Below are 26,793 nucleotides of genomic sequence, written 5' to 3' on the forward strand. Positions count from 1 at the left end.
ACTCTACTTCAGTTGGAGGCCGGATCCGGAGGCAGCGTCCACGGATATCTTATTGCAAAACTGGCAACTCAAACAAAGTTATGCCTTTCCCCCCTTTGCGATGATCATGCGCCTTTCGGCGCAAACCAGGAAACAGAAGGCGGAAGTAGTCCTAGTGACTTGGAAATCACAAGCATGATATCCAGTTCTACTGGAACTTTCTTGGGATTTCCCAATTCCTATACCTCTATTTCCGGACTCCTACAGGACCCAGAGGTGAATCCCCATTATCTAATCATTCAATGATCTTTGTTGCTTATGACCTGGAGGATTACAGGGAACATTGGAATGTCCCAGGCCTTTCGCAACAGGCTGCAGCTCTCTTCTCGAGAGCATGGGCCGAAAGTACCATTGAAACACTACAGATTTGGAGTGGTCTAGATGGTTGGACTGGTGTCATCAGAAACATCTGGATCCCGTGGGAGCAGACATTGTCCATATTCTAAATTTCCTTGCATCTCTGGCGTCAGACGGCCTAGCCTACAGATTCATTAACACATATAGGTCGGCAATTTCGGCAGGCCATTCACCAGTGGGTGACCATCCAGTTGGGGAGCATCCCCTTGTGTGTAAACTGTTGACTGGCATAAGCCTATTCCTTTCTCTGGAACTGGAAATCCAACAAATATCTCTTGAGGAAGGAACTCTCAGCTAAACTAGCCACCTTCTCTGCTTGGTTTCTTGCAGGCGAGTCTCAGACACAAGGACTCTGGGCTTGATAGGTAATGTTTTACCCCAGGTGAGGTTACTTTCCACATCTCAAGGCGTACAAAGTGTAATTCTCACATGGGTACTTATCATTCCTTTCCAGATTCCCCAAAGCTATATGTAGTACGGTGTATAAAGAGCTATAAGTCAATGACGGCAGATATCCGTCCACACGGAGAGAGAGCGCTCCTGATAGCCCTCAGGAAGCCATTCAGAATGGTTTCTTCACCCACTATTGCCAGATGGGTTTGATAGATCATGCAAGAGGCTGGCAAAGATATTAAATTGTTTGGGGCTCACTCTGCCAGGTGGGCTAAGGCTTCATAGGCGTTCTCCCTCGGAGCCCGTTTAGAGGATATCCTTAATGCAGCGGACTGGTCTTCAGACTCTACCTTGCGGACTGGTCTTCAGACTCTACCTTTAAGAGATTCTATATCAAAACAGTTCAGTGTCTGGGTTCGCTGGTTGTGGAGAAGCTATAAACCAGTGTAATCCTCGCCACCGGTCCAGACATAGAATGTAAAATTTCCTAGCTACCCGTAACAGAAAGTTTAAATTCTATTAAGGACACGGTGGCAAGGATTAACATACCTGGTTAATTTACTCACATCCGGTACGGAAGGACCAGGTAACAGTAAGTATGCTTTATTCTCTGAACTGGTTCTGTATACGTTTTTTCTTGTGGGTTATGTATTTTCTGACAGATTACAATCCGAATTGCTAATTTATATGGTTGGCTTTATACTGGACTATTACCATATTCCATATATGATTCATATACCTCCATTATTTCCCCTAGGATCTGATGGGTCGGAACAGGATTGAAAAGGTCACTACCTGTCTGCAGTTGCAGAAAGAAAGAGGAAGAGGAGATCTTGACAAAGGACTATGGAGACAGTGGAGGGACAAATGATTGGACATTGTTAAAGTTTGAACTATGACTTTTACCCCAAAGGTTGTGGGAAATGAAGTCTGTTGTAATGTTTTTTATAATGGCTGCTGTAATAAAAGTGAAGAAAGAACAGTGTAATCTTCGCCTTCGCACCCTTAATAGAATTGTAACTTTCCCTTACGATAGCTAGGAAATTTTACATTCCCTTAAAATATATTTAAGGTTTTGCAATATTTAATCTTGGAAAAACGTTGACACAGTGCAGGGAAGAAACGGGAGGAGAGATGAAAACCCAGATGTTTGATTGTCTTAACATGAATTGTGGCTTGAAAATAAATATTCTGGCCACAGTGTTGCCAAGCGCAAAGCAGTAGACACAGTCAATGTAACCATTCCTTTCTGTATGTCTTGAGGAACTTCACCCTCATGTCCGGTCTGCCCTCTTTAATCATAAACTGTCAAACACAGGCTCAGCTTTGTTTAGTGATTTTAGTTATCATTCATTTTAATCTGTATTTTGAGTATCACAGATGAAAAGCTCTTTTACACTGCAGAAAAAGCTCAACAGCTTTTGTGCCCAAATGCATTTTGGGGCTCAATTCCCCTTCTTTAGGGATGTATTATTTTTTTTGCTATCAAACAAATACATTTTATGTAGCAATCCATTTGATATCACATTATATTAATCTTCTATTCTTAGTTAGAAACAATATATCTATCTTGGTCCGTTCACATACATTTTCATAGGTATATTTATATCTAAATTCTTCATTGTCAGTATAGCAAGTACAATAAAACACCAATACAATGGAGAATTTGTTCAATTAAAGGTCTCTGCTACATACACATCATAGTTCTGCATATTCTGTATCAAATGCCCAGGTAGATTATACTTCTAAACTAAACCAGTAAACATACTAATCAGACAGTAGAAAGGCATAATGGAGAATAATATATTATTACCTTTGGTGAAATATTTTGGATAATATAATCATGTCGTTTTATAACTTAAGTTTCAAATAATAGAGCAATCGTCCAAACGGACATCAGGGGGGAATAAGGAGAAACATTTACAGTAGGAGAGGCATGGTAGACTCACAATTACAGATAGTCGCCCAAAAAGGCCTAAATGAAAAATGAACAGTGTACTACTTGGATTGAAAAGGTAATGGTATAGAAAACAAGGGCTTCAAGTCACTCAATGAGTAGAAATGAAGCAAAGAAGTGAGGTACCGCTTTATAGAGACCTGGAAACTGTAATGCGCTAAAACTTTGATGCAGACATTGCATATAGAAGCTCATGAGAACTGAACACGGGTATTAAATTATGATCTACAACTAAGAATTGAAGATAGATTGACCATAATTTGAGAAAGCATTTGTTCTATTGCAAAATAATGGCTGCGATGTAAACGAGTTTTTTTAATCTGGGGAAACAAAACAGAGACTGAACTGAATAATGAGAAATAGAATCAGTAACTTTTGCTGAGCCGGAGTAAGGGAGTTTATGTCCCATAATGGTTACAGACCGGACCTCAGGAGGAGGAGTCCCCATGCAAACAAAGCAAGGAGGATAAAGAGTTGTGATCAGAAACACAACGTTCTTGTACTGAGAAAATTAATAAAAATGTGCATGCCAAGAACGATTTAAAACATGAATAGTCAGGAATGTGCCAACTACAAACTCTCATGATGTAACGAGTACCCCAGCTTCGACACAGCAACAAACACTGATAAGCATTGTTATTGAGGTGTTAAACATGACAAATTGAATCTTAAAAACTAAACATTTGTATAGATCAACACTACTGATCCATATCAAGGGTCAAATTACCATCCATGAAGATAAACTATCCAAACGCACCAGTCACAGTTAGCAAATTTTAATTTCTAGAAAGCTTGTGGGTGTAAGCTCAAATATTGTGAGCTTTTAAACTAACAAAACCCAATAGAAAAACAACACAACCTATAGCTCAAGCCTCCAAACCTGGTCTGCAAGCCACAGACTTTCATCATGATCAATGTGCATAAGGTTGCTTGAAATATTCAACTGTAAAGATATAATATTTTTAAGACAACTATGTAGAAAAGGGATGCTAATCTTAAAATGTCCTTGATCTCAGCACCTTTAAACCGAACAGAACACCTGAAAGCTCCATATCGTTCGGATGTGGGAGAGTGATGGTATTTTTGATCACTGTCAGTCCTTCTGAGAGAATGGTCTTAAATGAAATATGTTGGGCTTTCAGTCCAGAGGTTCGATGAGAGTCCACTAAGATACTCTCTGCAATCTTACCTATTGTAGCACATAAAGACACCACCTCCCCCTAGCGGTCCTACTAATATAGAAGAGATAGAATTGACAAACAGTAAGAAGGCTCCCTGTAGCAGTGGGAAAAGATGCTGGCACTACCATGACAGACTTGAAGTAAAAAGACTTACGAAGTAATCAGCCAAATGAAACAATTCTAAAATAAACCTCATTTTAACTTAAGACCATTGACTAACAACAGACTGAGAAGTCCTGGCTGGTCTTGAATCCTTTGTCTAGTCTATAACATATATCAATGCATAGGAGGAAGGTGGGTTTGTGCATCAAGAAAGGAAGGGTTCATTTCAATGAGGGAGTTTGGTGGTGGTTTGGGATCTGTGAAAGCTGACAATTAAGTTACAAATGGAATACTGAAGTACAATTTCAAGTCATTATTGTGAATACTTGGCATTGTTATGGCCTTCAAAGAAAATAATACAAACTTTCAGTCCAAAACTACATGTCAAGAAAGCATTAATAAATTATTCTTAAATACATTCAAAACTATGGCACATGTGTATATATTTACTAATACAAACTCAGATATGAAAGAACGGTTTAAGTAACTTTCCTACCTGACTGGGTCTGTGGAACCCTCTCACTGGAAGGTACAGGCTCCTTTCTCAGCGATCGGCTGACTGAACTGTCCTGTGCTGTGAAGAGTCCAGGACTATCACTTAGTTTTCTACGGCTGCCACTGTTCGTAGAGTTGCTGACCCTGCAGCTGCCTATTGCACTTGTAAAAAGATTTGTGTGTTCATCACTGCTGGTAGGCTCAGAACTGGGGGTAAATCCCCCCAAGGACAAGCCAGGAGAAGAGTCTGAGCAATCAATCTGTAACGGTGTCTGCAATCCCAAAGCCACTGAGCCCGACTCTGAGGGTTCTCTCCTGACCCATTGCTCATGTCTGGTCAGCAAGCCTTTTGTAGGCGAAAGGTGAGGACAGGACATGTGACATCTGTGCTTCTCTTTATGTTTATATCTGTCACCAGCAATGTCTTTCCCAAACCTGTAACGCTTTAGAGACTCCAAAACTGTCCTTGAAGAGCTGTTGGATGTTAACGTGTCCATGGAAACTTGCGACTGCTCGGAAGACCGGTGCTCTCTGTGTTTGTGGCGATGGCGGTGTTTGTGCTCCACCATCCAGCCATAGGCCATTTCAGGCGGAACACTGGGGTAAGTGCTCACAGAAAGAAGTGGAGTCCTACTACTTGTGAGGAAAGCCTCCTGGCGTAGCAATTTATGCTTCTTCTTATGGTATTTGGCAGGGTTTAGAAGCAAATGTCCAGTATGCATGTAAGAAGGGGGAGGCAGTGGTGTAGTAAATGATGCAGATGGAGGTGGAGGATATAAAGAAGGGGGGTACCTTCCATAATACCCTAATCCAATGGGACCTGCTGCAAGGGGAGAGGGAGAATAAGGCATGCCGTAGGATGGATAGAAACCAGTACTGGACAGAGGAAAGCTAAGGCTATGCATAAATGGCATTTCTGCCATTGATTCCCTCATTTTAGGAGGCCTTCCTCGCTTCTTCTTTAAGTCAGGCTTTCGGATGTAATGCAAAGGATCTAATGGGAAGGTGGGATGGGGGTAGAAACTATTAAAGTTTATTCTGAAAATAGTTGGTAAAAGATCTCGTGGGATGTAATGGTGACTTCTGTGGGTTATACGAATTTCACTCAAGCGGCTTATAAGTTCCTCTAACTCAGCAAGGAAATCTGGGTCTTGCCTAATTCGGAGTTGTGGATACTTCTTTTTCCGTTTTCGCTTCTGTCTCTTCATTTTGTCATAGCTCAGGTAATCATGAGTCCTGCGCTTACATTTGTGTTTGTATTTTTCCTTAAGACTATTAAGGATCGTTGAAGATTCCGGAGGCAGAAGAGAAACATGCTCAAAAGAATGTCTTCGCTTCTTCTGTCCACAGAATTTCTCTGCCCGGTCGGAAGTGCTGTTGTTGTCTGTTCCTATTCCACTGTCACTAGGAATAGTCTCATCACTGTGAGACTCACTGATAGGAGAAGGAGTAGCCTCCTTCAAGGATGTGAGTTCACTTAGATGAGAGGGCGAGAGGGTGGGCGGGGATAATCTCCTTCTCCCCTTTGATGCCTTTCTCATGGCAAGTGTCTGAAATACATTTCCCTGCCTGGAGTGCGTGTGAAAATACGGTACTGAACTAGGCTCCACAAATCCTGCATCACTACTCACTGGGCTCTGACCTCCACTTGCAACTGATGACTGGGAGCAGATTGGAGAAGGCAGAACCTCATTTACAGTCGAGGACAGCAGAGGGGGTGTAGGCTGAGGAGGCTTTTCTAAACTTAAGTTGGCAGAATTGCCTCCTAAAATACAATCCATAACTGCCTTTGGTTTTCTTCCTCTTCTTTTTCCTATGTAAATAGTTCCTTTCTTGCTTACGTTTATCTGTTGTCCTAGCTTTGACCCAAACGTAGCAGCAAGAGAGGACTCTGGGCTTTGCAGTTTCCTGAGCACTTTCCCTTTGTTGTGTTCCACAGGTGGACAGAGGATTTGACTTAAGAGTTTCTTTCGCTTTAAAGTTTTCATTTTGTTAATTTTACGGATGATGTTTTTCATGAATTGCCCACTGCTTCTTTTCACAGGTTTTCGCTCTGGTTCTGAGCATCGATCTGTCATGCCACACACACTAGACTTATGTGTCTCATCTCTGGAGAAATCCCCTGCATTAGAGAAATCCTCATTTCGGTACCTTTCAGGTTCAACTTTGTTTAACTGGTCTGTAGAGACAAATGGGGCTACTGACAAAACAGGAGGTTGCATTTTCACCGGCGACAAGATTTCCCTCCTAGGCCTTCCTCTCTTCTTAGGAAATGCTTGCACTGTTGCAGTTCTCTTGAGAAAGGGGATTTCGATTTCAGGCTGAAGGACAGGGGGCTCTTGTTCTTCTTTTGACTGCATTGACGATACTTTGGAAGAACAGAGTTTAGGAGTGCCCTTTGGAGGACCTTCCAAATGTGGCATTTCTTTGCCTCTGGGCCTCCCTCTTTTGGGTTTGTGAGTTGAAAACCTTGAGTTTGAATTACACAATCGAGAAACAACTTTCTGAGTACCACAGTTCTTGTATGTTTGTTTATCCGATTTATGATCCGCTGGTGCCTGGCTCGAAGTAGTTTTGCTTAACTTTGGCAATACAGGAGTTACAACTCCACATTCTGTTAGGGAAGATCGACCACTGTTGTTTCCTAGCTTGGATGGTTCTGATTCACTCCTGGATAATGAACTGCTTTTACTTATTTGAAAGTTTTCTGATCTTTCGGAATCTATTACCTTTGATGAGCTATCAGTGCATTTGGCAATCATTTTAGTCCATCTTGACTTCCTTCCTTTTTTCTTCTTTAACAACTTTGACTGTTGACTTGTGTTTAGACTGACAGGCACATGAAATTGTTTCTTTGCCGCAGTCACTGTACCTACCTTAAACAACTGCTTACTACGAAGCAAACTTGCAAAGCTGACAACAGAATGGTCCGATGTAGTGCGGTTGCCCAGGTTAGTTATTAGACTTGGTTGTTTACTTGCAGAATGTGACCTCTCTGAGGAGTACGTTCTGGTCGGAGCCAAACGAGTCGCTTTCAAATCTTTAGGACTTTTGCTATCTCCCATGGTGTCCTTCTTCAAACGGTTATTTACAGATGTACACTCTGGGTTAAGATGGGAAGTGTCTGAAAAAAACTGGCTCTTGCTGGTTTTCACAGCACTATTGTCTAAGACTTCTCGTACAGCACTACTTAAATATGTTGAGTTTGAAGCCAACTGTAGTTGCTTCGAAGTGGGACTACTTCTGTTTAAGGTTACTGCAGATGCAGCAGGTGAGGGAGATGGAAGGTTCCCCTCACCCACAGCACTGGAGGGAGACTTTGTGGAAGAGGCATCTGAAGCACCTCCTGTTCTGAACTCTACTGAAGTGCAATAAACTGCCGATTTCTCTTGCTTAGACATTTCTGAAGTTCCTTTCTCTTTTGACAGCAGAGCATCCTGGTGCTTAGACATACTTTGAGCATGCATATCAGTTTGTTGGAGGCTAGCTTCCTTAATAACAGGAAAGGTATCCGAGACACTACCTTTAGCCGGCTGCAAAGTGCTCTTTTCGCATGCTTTAATATTGCTCAGGTTGGCTTGCAACATTTCTGCACCCTCCTGGTTTTCCACGATACAACTGCTGATCACTTTACTGGAAGGAGATTTAACTAGGTCAGTAACATTACTTATAGAGCTATTCCTTTGGTTACCCAAATCCTTTGTACCACCACACCCTGCAGTCATGCTTGTCTGTTTCTTAGTTTTATTTTTGGAAGACTTTGAAGGAGGACAGATGGCGATCAGTTGAGCCAGTTTTTCAGTCACGCTGGGGGCTGCATTGGTTGTTATTTTGTCCTTCGGATCATGTTCAGGATAATCGCGGACAACTGATGGAGACGATTTTGAGCTCTCTTTTAATTCGGAATGAGCAGAGGAATTTTTTTTGAGCGCTGGAACAATTGCTTCAGCTGAACGAGGTGGTGATCCTCCTTTGTTTTGAGACTCATCATGCTGATCACCAGATTTCTTGTGTAGCTTTGATGGATCCTACAACAAACAAAAAATAATGATTTAGAAACACTGTTAACGTGACATGTTACAATCTATTCTCACAAGGCAGTTGTTGGTGATTTCCCTTTAGTCTAACATTGCTAAATGGACCCAACATGGCAATCATCTCAGAAAAAGAAGTGGTATTAAAAGGAGCTTCTTTAGTTTATCCAAGGAAACATCCTTTGTTCTTAGCAAAAGTAGCTTAAGGGCTCCGGTGACCATGCAGTACATATTTTTTATACGAAAAAAGAAAGGCTTCATAAAACATTCAGAAATGTACATTATTTTTGCTACGGAAATTGAAAACAATTGGCCTTTTTCAAGGACAAATCATTTCAGTTACTTAAACATCTGCTTATGAACTCATTCAAACTTTACTTTCACAACGACAATTTAGTAGAACAAGCACTGGATTTAGGAATGTCACATATGCAATATCCAAATCAACAAAAATGGATTTTCAATATCCACAAGTTAAACCGTGATGCTAAAAAAAGGGACAAAACGACATGCAACAAATTCCATACACACAGAAGTTAAATATTCAATCTCAAAGAGGATATGGAGCCATCATCTTTAGCTGGCAACCTGGAAAATAAACTAAAAGCGATAATAGTTGATGTTGGGTATACCAAAAGAGAGTCTTGGAGCAGGAACTGTTGCACAGCTCTACTGAAAGATCTTAAATGCTCTAAAGATCCAAATCCACAAATAAGGAGTCATCCCTTGTCTTAACCAGAAGATGCCAAATGCCAACAAGATACTGGCATGCTTCAGGAATGAGAAAGAATTACTACCTTCAAAGAACAACAATGTGTTTTATATCAAATCTGTTGGGCTAATTTTTCTTTCCACTTCTGCTCAGAGCCCTGGATGCCACTAAATACATGTGTTAATTTTCTCTTTCCAACAGGTAAAATCTCAAGCAATTTATCAAGACATTCTCGTATCCAGTCAGCAACAAGCATTTGCAATGCAATAGGCCTCACATTAATGAGAGTTTGAGCTATTGGCATTGTAAATGACAATGCCTTTTATATATGGTTTGTTGTTAAAACAGATAAATGAAAGGCATTGTCATTTAAAATGCCAATAGCTTAAACTCTCGCAAATGCGAGACCTATTGCATTGCAAATGTGTGTAATAAAACATTTAAAAAGAAATAGGAGAGAGCGTGTCCTGCCTGCAATAGCAGCCAGGACAAATCAATTTAAGAAAATAGGGCATGGAGGCTGTAATTAAAACCTGCGAGCAACAACACAAGTAAGAGGGGGTGTTGCCATGGCAGGTTACAAAATGAGACAAGGCAGTACTAAGGAGGGACTACTAAGCCTTTTGACCAACGAACAGCCAGTTTACAGTGGGCAATCACATAAGCCAATGAAAAATGTGGGCGGAGAGTGGGCAGAGCTTCAGGTCCCTACCTCAATACAGCATGCCTCGCAGAGCATGCGCTGCCCAGGCTCGAACTTAAAAAAGCACTTATAGGGGCCTATGTATCAAGCTCTTTTCCCGTTCGCAAACGGGACAATTCTCAGAATCAGCCCATTTGCAAAAGGGAAAAGGACTTTTGGGATGTATCCTCCCAAAAGGGTATCGCAAAATAGAGAATCAGAAACTTTGCGATTATCTTTTTTGCAATAGCATTTAAGGAAACGCAAATTGCGATTCCTTAAATGTGATGCATGAAGCACCCAAGTTGTGAGACTTTGGCATAAGGAATCGCAAATTACCACCAACTTCAAGTTGCCAACCAACCCACGCCCCTCAAAAATCCACCCCTACATCGTCAGTCACCACAATCCAGGAAGGCTCACAGATGTGTATCCTCCAGGAGTAGGCCGCCACAATGTAGTGAGAACTGAAGCAGTGGGCCAATACTAAAGAAATCTTCTCTACACCAGCCAATAGCCCTCCAAAGGGGTTTTAGGTACCAAGGCCACTTTCAGGCACTATCTGGACTGTCTGTTATCTGACGCAACTGCTGCACATTGTGTTCTGAGTTACTAATTTCAGTGAATTTTCTCTCTGGTCCACCAGCTTCCAAAGGAAATGGCCATAATGCTCCAGAATAGGGTATTATCCACAGGACCGGCATCAGAAGGACAGGATGAGGTCTAGCAGTCACCTTTAAGAATTCTCTCAAAATCTCACTAATCGTAGACTTTAAAATGCTTTCCAAAAATTCTATGTTGGTAAGATATCACCCTACTCTAATAACCCACCACACTTGTTCAACTAGAACAATGCAGCTATGTTATCAGTGTAAATCAATACTATCTTCCCTGGTAATCATAAGGTACATTTTCAATGGTAGCCTTCATGTATGCACAATAGGACACTGTATAGACCATTACTATTTTCAACAAAAAGCTATGAATTTTAATGAAACCTGAGTGACACCGCATTCGAAGTCTGAAGCGTTTGTTAATGTAGGTAGGTGTCCGTCCGACACAAGTGGCTGTAGTGACCAGGTCAACAATCTGAGAGTTGGTTTTACAAATGTGAGCTAGTTGCATGCTCAGTGACCCCATGGGTGGCACTGCTCTACAGGGCCCTAAGTGGAAGTGCTTATTCATAGGTATCTCCTAGCAATGTGAAGATTGTCTAAATTCTCAATACGGGCAAAGCTGGACTGTCAAAACACAGCTTCAAAAACCTGCATGATCTAGGATATCATTGTATGATTGAGTTCATTGAAATTTAGAGTGTTGGAGCGAGCAGCTGCCTGTAGTGAGACAGGTACACAGAAACAAGTGGGGTGCACACTGGTAAAGAAAAACAATGGTGGTGGGAAAGCCCATCATGGTGCGCTTCCAAACCATTTCAAAACGCTAAATGAACCGGGACATGGAGAGGACAGTGCTGAGACACGGGTAGAGAACAGTAAGTGGTACAGACAAGCAGGTCATCACCAAGGCCACCAACTCAGTTTGTGGAATGGACATTATGGCAGTTGTCTACTTTTTTTGTGAAGGGTATGCACTGTCCCATCTCAGAGGTCGAGTGTGTGAGAACCTAAATGGCCAACGCTGGGAGTGAAGAGTGGGGCCAAATGCATCCTACCTCGCTTGGAGAAAGGATGGAAGGGGTTATTCCCTAGACAAAACCTATGGGCCTGAAATGCCTCTCTACAGCACATTTATAATTGCGCTTAGCTACTTGGTGATCCCATAGTTATGGCAGCTGCAGAAACCATGATGGGGGTAGTCCACAGACATCAGCATGAGGAAATACCAGGAAGCCAGTTGATAAAATGCTTCCACTAATCAATATCACGTGTCTTGGAGCCACTTCTGCAGAGTGAGGGTAATGGTTTCCTGTGAAAATCTCTGTAAACATTCACCGTCATCAAAATAGGTCTGCCAGGTCTTTCCCTTCTTTCTAGGCATCCCACATAATGAATGCCCATAAAGAAAAAATATTTATTAAACAGACATACCTCGAGTAATATTCTGAATGCCAAGAGGTCAGTTGTGGTCAGATGCTCAACATGTGTACCGCGCCTACTCTGAAGAATCACCTACCAGAACTGATTTGTTTGTTATTGGGATACTGAGGATAGTCAATATCAGGAATGGGGTATTTCTGATGGACGACCTTTACAGAGTGGCACAACATTGGCTACCTCGTTTAGTCCTGGCCCCTTTATATACCTCTGGAAAAAAATGTTGCCGAGATTTTCATTTTTGATCTGTGTTTTTGTATCATTAGAGAAGTAATTTAGCTTGGGTAGACATTGCAAATCTGGGCCGAATTTGTCTGGACAACATTTTTAAAAATGGTGGATGTGCTGCAGTGATGATGTAATATTTCAGGAACCATGAGGCCAATATACTTCATTTTGGTGTTAAAACATAGGTTTTGGGGGTCAAGTAGACTTATACAGACAGAAAATACCTCCTCAGAGCAACCCTTCCGACATTTTCCAAAATGGCGGCTCTATGATGATGTGTTTTAACCATCATATTGTTGATTTATTTTAATATTGTTTTTGTTTCAGGTTTTCGGTTGATACAAATTCGTAACCATGAGCAAAGCAGGTTGTAGCATAGGATCTTTACTCTCCTCCTGGCAGAGTGTTGCTAACTACAAAATCTGAGGACTCCTTCAACAAAGAAAACTGTGTCATATGCTGTCACGACATACCTGGACATGTCGAGAGTGAAGAGGACAATGAGGATGTATTCACCACTTACAACTCTCCTCTCCTCTGTTTCCAGTTTCCATCGGATTCGAGCATTCAGGACCTGGAGGGCACCTTTAAGATACTGGACTTCCTGGACTCCCCTCAGCTCACGATACGAGATCACATAAGCCAATTGGAATCCCTGCTTACGCTGCGTCCGGCTTGATATGCGGCTTTCCCCACTGTAAGGACGGCAATGAGTTGAGCCTGGAGGAGTACTCGCAAGCGGATGTCGGGAGAAGCCCTGAGATGACGTCGAGAGAGAAGGAATTCCCAAGTCCAGGACTGATAACCAGCAGCAGACGGAGGTCAGACCAAAGATTCCCGCCACAGAGCCAAGGAGGGAGCCAGACCCCATCCGGCGCCACGAGCCGTCCTGCCACACTCCCGAAGGAGCGTGGCTCTCTGAGGTACATGGTGGCCTCAGAGGCTTATTCGGGAAGGGATCCTTAGATGGTAGCATGTCTGTGACTGAGAAGAGAGGGGGTTGAGGCTAATTAATGGTGGAGACTGTGCAGCGGCCTGCGTAAATATGCGAATTGGTATAGATCGGCGGCATAAGAAGCTGGCATGCAGCGCGACGCTGTTGAAGGAAACCGGGTGATTAGTACACCTCCCTCCACTCCTAATTCCCCTACTAAAATGAAGGAAGGACAACCTTCTCATAGAGTTTTCTCTTCTTTCTCTGACGGACGGCATACACAAGGACACCAGGAAGGACCAAACCCCAGCCCTGAAGATAAGGAGCATGGACGAAGAAAGACGCACCTGTATGCCCTTAAAAATCAATAAAATCATAATATACGATGTAAAGCTCTCAGTTGTTGTTTCTCAAGTGCCACATACGCCAAGCTAATCCAACAGAAAATCTAATATCAACTGCGACTGGAAAAAAGAGTTTGAGATGCTGCAAAAATACGGCAAGACTAAGTTCACAAAAGATTGAAACTGATGGGAGAAGAGGATCAAATATTTTATAATTCTAACAACAAGTGCAACAAGTCGTATACAATGGATAAAAGCCTAAAAATAATTAGTCAAAAACAGCAGAAACCAGTGAATCACAACACAAAACCAAGTCTTCTGAGAAAGCAACGATAACAAAACCCACTGTCCATCCACTTAGAAGATCGGTTGCTACACCTCATCTACCTCCAACAACTGATCAGAAAGCAGAAGATCTTCAATGTGTTATCTGTGGTTTAGTCAGAACAAGAGCCAAAGGGATTGATGAAAGAACAAAGTATAAAGTATGTGAGTCCCAAAGGGCAAAAATGTTTTTATCTGTAGCTAGTTTATTCCAAGATGACGTTTTCAAGCGAGTAGCTGATCTGAACAGCGAGGTGAATGAATTTACAGCAGATTTGTAAGCCCACCTGAACTGCATGCATGCATACATTTGAAAATATGAATGTACAATGACCTCCTAGCAGCAACGTAACCGCTAGCCTTCAGTTAAGTTTGCACTCTTTGAAAAAGCAAATGAAGCTTTAAAGCCACTCTTAAATGCTGGCTATGGGTTCACACTCAGTGAGATCAGAGAAATAATGGTCAACATTGATGAAACCGTATTGATCCATAGTAATGAAATAAAAAGATTTGTCTGGTGAGAAAGTACAATGACAGAATTATTTTTTCTCAGTCTAACAAAAAGAATGAGCCACTTATGGTGTTCTCACTGGATGGGACTCCTGAATTTCTTACTGCCAAAATAAGATCACAGGATGCAGTAAACTCTGCAGGAATCATTTTAAGAAATGTCCTGAAAGCTTTAGATTTTGCTCTTAATGACAAAATTTGTGATGCCCCAGACCTCTGCAAATCATGGGAGACAACAAGAATGCCTGATGTTGTCTTAACATTTTTTTACATCATTGTTTAATTTCAGCAAAGCAAAACTGTTACAAACTAAAGCACTCCAGTTTGGAACAGAACAACACAACTTTGATGATGGCTTCAAAGATATAAACGAAGAAGTGGAAGACAATCCCATGAACTGACAGGCTTATGCTGTGCAAATGTAAGGTCATGTTTTATGAATTACTTCACGGCAAAAAGAAAACTCTGCTACACACGATGACTGCCCACGCAATCTATGACAAGTGCAAACATAGAGAGCTAATCACTTCAATTAATAGGATTGGTGTATCAACAAGTTATAATGACATAGTACGGAGCAGGAACTTGTTAGCAGCTCATCCTGTAAAATCTTGTGAAGCCGACAGCACACCACTTCCAGGTCACTTTACCAGGAAAGGATTTACAATTGCTGCTCTTGATAATTCTGATTTTGAAAACAACTCTTCTTTGTCTGCAACATCAAGCACACATGATACTACTATGGTGTTTTTTTAAGACTGTACCAATGAAGTAGCTTTTGGAAAACAAGCTCTGTCAGCTGTAGGCATAAGCAAACTAAGCTGCAAACGTATAACCCACTGCCTTGCCAACGTGTGCAAAATCACTACAAGGCATCACGTCCCAATCTACCAGAAAGTTTAAAAGTGGCTGAGAACATGGATCTTCTTCTACCTGATGCTGCAGTCTGCAAAGCTGATTTAACTGAATTGATCATATTGCTTATTCGGTGTGGACTGGAAATCATGCTCTGATCTCCCAGAATACCGTACTACTGAAGAAGGTTGGGTTTATACCCATAATACCATCTCCAATCACAAATTACGCAACAGTATACACAGCTCTAAAAATGTCCAAAATAAGCGTGCTCAGCTTGAAAACCAGCCTATCTTGCCACTTTTCCACAATGAAGGTGTTTTCTGATTTGTGGCTTACATTTTTATGAGCACTCTAGTAGAATTTGATGATCTTTATCCAAAGATGGCTGTTTTCCACAAGACAAAAAAGTTGGGTTGCGGTGTAGGTGTACAGGAAGTTATCTCAAGGGATGTGGGATACACAATGCACTTATTGAGGCTGAAATCTATGGAAGCAGAACTGTCAACTTAGTATTAAGGGAAACTCATCATGTTCGTTCGTTACATGGTATGCTCATTATATCTGAGGCTATAGAAACAATGCGTTGGAATGCTTTCTGGAAAAAGAATGACAAATTAGATTTTGACTATCTTATCTCAGAAGTGACCAATACACAGGGTGCACTTCATTCAAATGACATAATGCAAAGCCAGGCAATGTTCAATACACTAGGTTAAAAATAAAAAATAAATGAAGACTAAGTTCGTAGAGTTTTTCAAAGAATGTGAAGGAATATCAAAATAACTTGGCAAGTGCTGGGGAAATGGTTTACACATGATGGCTCTAGTGAAAAACTTGGTACCTGGTGATCGGGAAGGTGATTGAGAGCTGCCTGTGAAGACTGTGGAGTCACTGATTACTGTGTTTTGCAAATTCAATTGCATACACTACCTGAGATATGGATCCTGGTATTTGGAAAGCGTGAATAAGCTAGAGGTGTATCACCGTACCTCTACAGAAAACTCATCCTTTTGTGGTGAAAGAGAGGGAAGGTTCAATGAAGTGGCTCCAGATATGAAACTGTAACAGACAATCCAAAGATTACAGAAAAGCTCAGAGGGAATTCTTGGTCAGACACGTAAAAGTGACTATGTTACTCAATGGCAGCTAGTTTACAATGAAGTCCTTTCTATTTGCAATGTTTTCTGAGAGATGACAAGTTCAAATCAATGAACCATCGTGAAACATTTCCTCACCACAAACTTGTGGGAAAGAGAGGAGAGCGTTTTAATAAACATGTTGATAGACTTCTTTTCATGCAGCACCAAGGAAACCCCATAGAAATTACTGAGCCTGTGCAACTACACAACTTAGTGACCAAACAATATGTGGATAAAGATATAAAGACAGGTCTACTAGATGTCCTGGAACATGGATTGAAACTATACGCAGAACTGAAGCAGGTGAAATTTGTATTGAAAGAGAGAAAGCTGTTAGATATAATCACTAAAGCTAAACTTCCACGCTTTAATTGCCAAAGTAAGAGTTTCGTCCAACCAGTAAACCCAAAACAGGTTACAAAAAAACAACTTTTGCATGCACCTAGGGAGATGGATGTAGCAAAAGAAAGGGGTGAATTTATCAAAGACATTGTCGCATAATATTCTTCCTACAAACGCATCATTTGATGAAAATGCTGCAATCAAACCAGTGAAGCACAAATTCGTACAAGAGCCAGCAATAAAACTTTCACCTGAAGAATTTCAATTTGAAAAGGTGTCCTAATTTAAAACTGCTTCTGTTGTGGACTTTATGTCACAATTGCGAATGGCCAAGACTTCATCCATGAAAAACTTCGGAGAAGTCGTTCAGACTGTTCTACAGATATCAAAGTCAATGTGCACCTTGCAAGAACTGCACAATGTCTTTGACAAATCTCTTGAACAATTTGTCAAAGAATGTGAGAGAATCAGACGAATGTCAACAAGTGGAACAATTTACCTTGCCTGCATCAAACATTTGACACCTATACCTGGGCGACTCCATAACTTTTGGTCATCAACATCCAACAATATGAACTTGGTGAAGTTAACTCGCCAGAACACTGCTGATGCTTCAGTGAACCCTGAATTTCCAATGATTGCAAGTGCAATTATCGTCAATGAGGAGTTGGTGCCTGTAGAGAGATATTGGAAAGGCACTGGCCATATTGCTCAAGACCTTAACAGCAATCTGGAGGAAGCTGATCTTCGTGTTGTGCCACATGTTGAGTGGGCTGTTCGAAATGGCTCTATCGAGTCATTGTACTGTCAAATGACACAGATATTATTGTGCTACTTAGATTTGTTGCAATGTTCTTAAATCAAGGATTGTCAGCGTTATGGAACAGGCGACAAGACACTTAATCCCACTTCATTTTCTGTACAAGAAACTTGACCCAGAGATGCCCAGTGTTCTTATCAAGGCACATATACTAACAGGTGATGACACTATGAGTGAAATTGGAACAAAGCTTGGAGCTTTAACTGCTGAACCTGTGAAGTTTCTAAAAGGATTAGCTGAGACAGAAGAAGAATGTGATTTTAAAGACACAGAAAAATAACTTGTGTGGAAAACTAGTTCTGACTGTCACACATTTGACTATCTTCGGTACAGTGAGTTCAAGTGATCAGTCCCGCTAAGTGACCTATCGCTGATGTCATTCTGTGCTGGGACACATTAAAAGAGCGTTCTACTTGAGCAGTAGATGTGTAAATGTTTTGGATCATGCATATGTAGAGAAAGATCGATGTGAATTTGGTTGGGAAGATATTGATGGGGTGCCAAAATCTACGAAATTTCTAAAGCCTCTATCCACAGAACCTACATGTACTTGTAAAACCTGTGGAACAAAATGATGCCCCTGTCGATATGCTCTTCTCAAATGTTCACCATTATGCAAATTTACTACAAGCAATTGCCGAAACAAAGTGAACTATGTGTCTAAAATAGGATGATAAACCTGATCTTTTTTCATATTCAGAGCATAAACATTGTTTGGTGTATACAGACCTCTGATACCCTAACGGGTCATGTTCGCGCTATATAAATCTCAGAATGAATAAATAAACATAAAAGGATCGAAAAACCATTATTATTTGTTTAATTCTATATATGTCTCTATTTTCTCTATTATAGCTGCCATTTTGGAAAATGGCAGAAGGGTTGATCTGAGGAGTAATTTTCTGGCTCTATAAGACTACTTGACCCCCAAAACCCATGTTTTGACACCAAAATGAAGTATATCGGTCACATGGGGGCACATGCATCAAAGCTTTATGCGACCGCAAACGGTGCGATTTGCAAAAATCGTCCGTTTGCGATTGCAAAATGGGTTTTTGCGATGCATGAAACAATATGGCATACGCAATTTCGGTAATCGCAATTTTTTGCAATTTCCCAAATTGCGATTGAATTTAAGGAACCGAAATATGCGATTCCTTAAAAGCAATGCAAGAAGCACTTTCAAATAGCGATTTTGCTATTTGGGGCCGCAAATTACCGTAAAATAAAACAAAACCGTAATTTGCAAAAACCTTGAACATTTTTCAAAGTTTCATGTCACACACACACACACACACACACACACACATGCCCTTGGGGCATGTGTGTGCGCAACATGGTTGCATGGTACAATTTCAGGGGTGCAACAGGGTGTCCTTTTGACACCCGGGCACCTTTGAAATTGCATGCGTAATTTGCGAGTACCAATTGGTACTTGCAAATTGCGCATGCAATTTCCCATTCATTCCTATGGGCCTGTAGGCCCATAGGAATGAATGGGAAGCCATTCCTTAATTGTGACTCGCAATTAAGGAATGTATAGGAATCGCTATTTTTATAGCGATTCCTACATGCATAGGCTTTTGCAAGTCCTTAATTGCGATTCCTTAATAATCGCAAGTAAGGACTCGCAAAATCCTACCTTGAGGCATGTGACCTATGGTTCATAAAATATATTACATCATCACTGCAAAACATCCGAAATTTTAAAAAATGTCATCCAGAAAAATTCGAGCTGAATCAGCAACGTCAACTCAAGCTAAATTACTTCTTTAATGATACAAAAACACAGCTAAAAAATTAAAATCTCTGGACAACAATTTTTTTTGCGGACGTATATCAGGGGGCCGGGATTTGTAAAAAGGTTCTCTAGAATTCATGCTTCATGTGTGACATACGAGTACTCAGTTTAGAAATGTAGACAACGTTGGTGAAAAGTTAAGAAAACATTAGACACACTGATAACCAAGCCACCACTTTCTGCAGCATGGAGAACACAATTTTGGACACAGGCTACACCAAAACCAGCTCACTGTTACAAATATGAACCGTTTAGATGTTCTATAAACTACTTAATTTCTAGAAAGTGGTTAAATGACTAGAAACAAAAAAAAAGGCCCACAGTGAGGTGAGGTGAAATTGTTCTTTCCTTTTGTGACTTCAAGTGGTTTTGGTACTCAACAGTTAACAGCTTAGTAGGGTGTGGTCACAATCATCCTGTCATTACTGTGAAAGCAATGCAGTGTCCATTTGCTCTAGCAAGGCCGTGAGAGGACATATCTGCTGGACTTTTTACAGCATCATAAGTGTGTGTGGGTGTGTATTGATAGACACTGCTATATTAATGGTACCAAAAAGATCAGTTAGAGGTAGGGTTTCTAGAAGGCTTCTTTCTTTGTCTCTACTTTTAGGGGGTTGGTGAGGCTTATCCCCAAATAAAAAATAAAAATCTTTAGCAAATCCAAACATATTGACTTTGCCAATACTTTTTAGCGAGGCTATACAGCATTGACAAGTTGCTATAGAGAGAGAAATATAGAGATAGATGAAAAAAAGGCACCATGAGGAGTCTGTATCACTTTGTAGGCGTGCTCATGCTCTATTACGCATATGCGCCTACAAAATAACAGGAGCCTCTTTTTCTTCACTAATCGATCCAAGATGGTTCACTAAATTAAAAAAAGAAATAGAAATAGCGCAAAAGCATATCTAAGGCAGATGGGCTGGCAGTAATTTGCTGCCTGATCCCCCCTATTAAAATATAAAAATATATTAAAAAAGACTGCTTGTGGTGGGATGGTGCAGAAATGGAGAGAAAGAGGTGAGTGCAATACTTGAAGGAGAAGCAAACAAGCAGGATAGGAACGCCATGGATAAGCACATCATAGCCAGCGCAACACAAAGGGGCCAGGAAGAAGCACATGGATGAGAGAGAGCAACACTGGATAATGGAGAGGAGAGAAGCACACGAGGGAGACAGCTGGAAAACATAGGCTTTCTCGTGGAATACTTAACCATAATACATTTTTAAAAAGTAGTGCCTGAAAAGTACGCAGTGTTAGGACACAAGTAATTAGTACGTCCTAGGGGAGGGACGAACACAAGGAGGACGGAAAGCCCACAGAAATGAAAATCAAGCACATGAGAAGGACAATAAAGTTACCTAATGGGAGGCAATGCGCAGGTTCTAAGCCCCCTGTAAGCTGAAAATAGCACTTTTATCCAACTAGATAGGTAGGTGAGACCTAATTAACTAAAAATACAATCAAAATATAAACATGTGCACATATATATATATTTATAATAACTGTGAAAAAACAAAGGTTAAAGTATTGTTATATTTCGATGAAATGTTCAGTTTTAAACTCTAAAAGCCACTGAAATTCACTAATTATAGTTAAAGTTATCTCAGGTAACTACAACTCGCAGCCCTGCCATGCACAGTGATATTATCAATGATGTCAAGGGAGATGTCATGAGTGATGTCATGTGTAGGGTAATTAGTAGTACATGGCGAAGCGCAAGTTATAGTTACCTTGGGACACATGCAATAGTTATTTGAAATGACTAACTATAACTATTAATTTTGAGTGGTCTCCAGAGTTTAAAACGGAACATTTCACCAAAACATAATGTTACTTTAACGTTTGTTTTTTTCAGTGAATTTCTAGTTTGTTTTTTTACATACAGTAATATTTAATTACCATATGTTAATTCAACTCCTCTGCAGCGAACGGCCTCGGCTATGCGCCGCAGGGGGTTAGCTGTGGGATGGGGCCAACTCTAAGCATGCAGCCAACCCCACACTCCACAGGACGTTTGGTTGTGTATAGCAGGGGATTGGCCACGTGGCCTCCCATCCCATGCTTATTTTGCCACCCGGGGGACCTCATCCCCGGCACTATATTTACGGGGGCATATGCCACCTAAGGCTAATTTATGCCCGGCCAACAAAGGGTGGGTGCCCTGGTGCCCACCTAAGGGCACCCACCACACTTTCATTGGAGGCTGCAGGGGGAGCTCCAAAGCCCCTGCTGATATCCGCATTCAGCATGAGCAGGCATTGTCTGCAGGGAGCACCTAAAAATGTTGCTCCCTGCAGGCAGGAGCAATCTTTTTATCCGTTTCCCTACCCGCTTCACTGTGGGCAAGGAAACAGATGAAAAGTCAGCTTCCAGCAGGCAGGAGCATTTTTCAAACTCCCGCCTGCTGGGAATGGACTTTGCGCTTGCTCTTGCTTGGCGGGAGATTTAAATTGCTCCCATCAAGCGAGAGCAAACACAGATTTTCCTGCCAGTGCGGGCAGGGAAACTGCTATACCCTGGGGGTCGGACAACCGGGAAATAGCCTATGAACCGGCCCTGGGGGATAGGGTCTCTAGGGGCCCCCTCCCCTATGCATACTCTCATTCTGAGATCTGCCAAGATCCACGGAGCCTCCACATCCCTATATAAACAAAGTTCTTTGTTCACCAATTGCTAAAAAGCTACTAAACGGATTTACAACAAAATACAAAAAGCACTCTTTCTGGACCTAGATCTAGCTTTCTGGCAAATTTGGTGTAAATCCGTTCAGTGGTTTAGGCTGTAGGTGTGTCTGAAGTTCCTATGGGAAAATTAAGATGGAAAATGCCTTTTGGGACCCCCCTTTTCTTTCTCGACCCCCACGTGACAGATCACCCTGAAACTTTCCATGCGCAAACATAAAAACACAATTTTAACTACAACTACGGAGTGGCAACTGCCACTGGGTGATATAAATACACATCAATGCTCTTGAGGTTTGCCACGTATGCAGGAAGCACTCAGACAGCAGGTAAGGTTAACCTCTCAACCTTTAATTATCGGTACAGACGGACTTGACATGCAAGAAAACGAGCAGTCCCAACGCTTTGCCTTACGCGTTTCGAGTTAATCTCTTCTTCAGAGGCTGGACGTTGATGGTTGCGTATGCAGGAAGCACTCGGACAGCAGGTAAGGTTAACCTCTCAACCTTTAATTATCGGTACAGACGGACTTGACATGCAAGAAAACGAGCAGTCCCAACGGTTTGCCTTACGCGTTTCGAGTTAATCTCTTCTTCAGAGGCTGGACGTTGATGGTTGCAATTGCGGACACTCCCCCACAATTAATTGGCACTATGACACGCCCTCGATGGGCCGCCCAAATGGGTTCCATGATTGCTGCCTTGTGGGAATGAGAGTCCACTTACTTCGCCGTTGAGAGGTTAACCTTACCTGCTGTCCGAGTGCTTCCTGCATACGTGGCAAACCTCAAGAGCATTGATCTATAGGCGGCAGCCCAGCCGCTAGGAATGCACCACCCTACGAAGAATGGGGGCCGCTGAGGACTTGTCTTTACTCGTCCTCTTGTGGGACAACAGGCTGTAGATGAGGACGAACTGGCAAGCGAGGGGCTCATGCGGAGCCTTGACAAACGGCAGATAAATAAAGCACCGATTCACGGCGAAGTAAGTGGACTCTCATTCCCACAAGGCAGCAATCATGGAACCCATTTGGGCGGCCCATCGAGGGCGTGTTAATTGTGGGGGAGTGTCCGCAATTGCAACCATCAACGTCCAGCCTCTGAAAAAGAGATTAACTCGAAACGCGTATGGCAAACCGTTGGGACTGCTCGTTTTCTTGCATGTCAAGTCCGTCTGTACCGATAATTAAAGGTTGAGAGGTTAACCTTACCTGCTGTCCGAGTGCTTCCTGCATACGTGGCAAACCTCAAGAGCATTGATCTATAGGCGACAGCCCAGCCGCTAGGAATGCACCACCCTACGAAGAATGGGGGCCGCTGAGGACTTGTCTTTACTCGTCCTCTTGTGGGACAACAGGCTGTGGATGAGGACAAACTGGCAAGCGAGGGGCTCATGCGGAGCCTTGACAAACGGCAGATAAATAAAGCACCGATTCACGGCGAAGTAAGTGGACTCTCATTCCCACAAGGCAGCAATCATGGAACCCATTTGGGCGGCCCATCGAGGGCGTGTCATAGTGCCAATTAATTGTGGGGGAGTGTCCGCAATTGCAACCATCAACGTCCAGCCTCTGAAGAAGAGATTAACTTGAAACGCGTAAGGCAAAGCGTTGGGACTGCTCGTTTTCTTGCATGTCAAGTCCGTCTGTACCGATAATTAAAGGTTGAGAGGTTAACCTTACCTGCTGTCCGAGTGCTTCCTGCATACGTGGCAAACCTCAAGAGCATTGATATATATATATATATATATATATACACATACATACATATTATCTACTGGCGGTCGCCAGTAATAGTTAGGACCGTGTTTCCCTAGGAAATCTGAAAATTCTATTTTGAATAACTTTGGCGCCGGTTGACGAATCTTCGCGAAATTTTCAAAACTAATGGGGCGCTCCGCTCAGCTCCTACCCTAAAAATCTTGGGGGGGATTCGTCAAGCGGGGGCCGAGAAAAAAGGTGGGTCCCAAAACGCGTTTTCCCCCATGCATTTTCCCATAGGACCTTTAGTCGAAGGTACAGCCCGAACGGCTGAACAGAATTACTTGAAATTTGGCAGAGAGGTAGTCCTCAGGTCAGGGATGTGCCTTTTGCATATATGGAGTCAATCTGTTCAGTAGTTCCAGAGAAAATTGCATTAAAAAGCACATACATATCTATAGCCGTGCACCGTGCGCGCACCCTAACGTGCGCGAGCGTAATTCTGATTGGTTGTTACTTGTCAGTCAACGTTCGAATCGGTCGAAATCAGGAAGTGTCGGCCGCCATTTTGTTTGTTTTCAGTGCGAGAGTGGAAAAGGAAGGTGGCGAACGTGAAAAGGGTGCAGGGTAGAGAGTTCCTGACCCCCTAGCCTTGGTCAGGGGGTCCCTAAAGGACCCCGAAGGAAGAAAAAAACATTTCATTTTTTTTTTTAAAGAATCGCGGGGGTGCACGCACGGTGAAAAACATCTTTTTAAAAAAAAATGTAATACGTAGTTTATTGAAAAATAAACATAAAAAAATAATAATACATACATATCTTAGCATTTAAAAAACCATACAAATTCACTGAAAAAACCATAGGTTTCACACACGTTATAGTTAGGAATTAGCATTTAAAAAACCTTGCAAATTCACTTAAAAAACCATAGGTTTCACACATGTTATAGTTAGGTGGACATTTCACTCGTAAAAAACCAATGAAATTCCCCCGTTATAGTTAGTTGAGATAACTATAACTCGCGCGACCGCCACTCTATCACAAGGATGATGTCATCAGTGATGTCATGAGTGATGCCACTGACCAGGTCATGAATGATGTAATATGTGACGTCATGAGCAGAGGATTGCTGGCGCGCAAGTTATAGTTATCTCAACTAACCATAACGGGGGAATTTCATTGGTTTTTTACGAGTGAAATATCCACCTAACTATAACATGTGTGAAACCTATGGTTTTTTAAGTGAATATATATATATATATATATATATATATATATATATATATACACACATATACACACGCACATATATATACACACGTGTTTGTGTGGAGAGAGAGAGACAAAGGAGAAAGAGAGAGAGGAGTGTGTGGATATACAGCTAGACAACTAGCTTTAAGGGGGTGTCTGAATGAGAAAGAATATGCTGAGGTGTAGGAAATCCCACCCTCTACACATGCTGGCTAGTCAGAGAAAAAGCGGGGCAGCGGCTTGTTTTGTTATTGATGCTGTAGGGCGGATCATGGCTGCCTTTTTCAGAGGTCTGCTCTGTGAAACAAGAAAAAACAGCTTCAGTGGAATGCGAAGCTCAAAGGAAAATCTGCATAATGGCAGTGCTGCCAGGGAAAAACTAGGCTGCCTGCCAACTTCTGCCTTACTACAAAACACCTCCAGCCAAACAAGCTTCCTTAACACACATATCGCACTGGCACTCTAGACGCTAGCTTTCCCCGAGTCGAGGAAGTGTAGATGGCTGTCACTGCCTCCCGACAAGAGCACTTGAATGCCTTTCAGCACCCGCGGCAGTCACTGACCCCTCTAACGTCAGTCAGTAATACCAACATCTGGCTGCAGCTGTGCACAGCGCTAACCAAAGGTTGTCACTTCACACTCCATCCACCTTGAAGGATTTCCATCTTGTGTTGTCATCGAGATCTTCATCGTCTCGCTCAGCTCTGATACGGGAATATATTTTTTTGCCAAAGCTACTCGTCAAAATTCAATTTCGAAGCGCTTCTTGTTGGAGCTACATATCAAGTGGACAGTGCAGTATGCGATTTCATTCCAGCCTTTCTGGCGTCATCAGCCTGGCGTATTGAGGAAGAGGACAGTCTGGACATACTGATACGGTCTACAAAGCATCCCAAACAGACAGCTTGGAATACTCGAAAGCCCACCTCACACAAACAGTTCATCGTAAAATCCGCCTAAACGACGTGTGACTATTAATCAGTCCCAGCAAAATACAATCAACTGAGCCAACTTTCAAAATTAGGGTAATCAAATATTCTTTACATTTATCATCTTTGCACATGTACCTGCGCCAATTACTTTGCACAACACCACAATACATGGAAAACATTGCGAACTCGGCGGATTTCTACAAAGACCGAATGTTTTTCTATGTAACTGAGGACTTCGGGTTTATTTACTTTTTTGCCTCCGGTTTACATTTAACGTAATAATGATGCAATAAAACCATTTCCATGTGGCAATAAATGTGCATGATATGCTGTGAAGCGCTATGGGTGGCTAGGATCCACTGTGATCCAGTATGCACTGAGCCTACTGTGAGACTGAGAGCAGGAGTCCCACATTCTGGAGAAAGGTAGGAGTATTGAATGGCATCGGGTGGATGGGGAACGGCCAAAGGATACCAGCAAAGTCACAAGGATGGCAGAGTCAAAATGCAGGCCGCCGCCTCCAGAGTTACAGGTCTACCACATAGCCCGCTGGGATTCATTATTCTGTCTTAGGCTCATGAATCCTGGATCAGACGAGATCATTTTCAATTATCAAATGATAGTTCTGTTCCTAGTTCATACCACGATAGGTCACATCAAGTTCCTGAGAATTGAATCAAGTACCTTTCCTTTGCCTTCCTTGGAGCTCCACTCTACATATCCGTTATCATGGTGGCCCTGTGTGCCCTGGACCTTAAAGCGGTGGCAGTCAGCCTTGCTTGTGCTGTAATGCTGAGCCAAGTCTGAACCACGTCCATTATTACCTTAGGCATCCATAGGACCTAAAAAGACAGTGTTCACAAGGTGAGCACCGACCAGAACGCGGAGAGCCTACAGCAGAGCAGACTAGGAACCACAGGAG

General features: G+C 42.1%; 1 protein-coding gene across 4 annotated transcripts in view; it reads right to left on the reverse strand.

The window, feature by feature from the left end:
• ASH1L (ASH1 like histone lysine methyltransferase) overlaps nucleotides 1-26,793 on the reverse strand; it is a 599,934-nt gene that overhangs the window by 421,932 nt on the left and 151,209 nt on the right. For all 4 annotated transcript variants that reach the window (XR_014972078.1, XR_014972077.1, XM_085637967.1 and 1 more), the window contains exon 3: nucleotides 4,526-8,552. Coding sequence is in view for 2 of the 4 variants with exons in the window: in XM_085637967.1 (XP_085494093.1) it covers nucleotides 4,526-8,552 (4,027 nt within the window). In the remaining 2 variants the exon portion in view is untranslated. The remainder of the gene's footprint in view (nucleotides 1-4,525; nucleotides 8,553-26,793) is intronic.

This window comes from Triturus cristatus, chromosome 12, assembly GCF_964204655.1.
Source record: "Triturus cristatus chromosome 12, aTriCri1.1, whole genome shotgun sequence".
Taxonomy (NCBI): domain Eukaryota; kingdom Metazoa; phylum Chordata; class Amphibia; order Caudata; family Salamandridae; genus Triturus; species Triturus cristatus.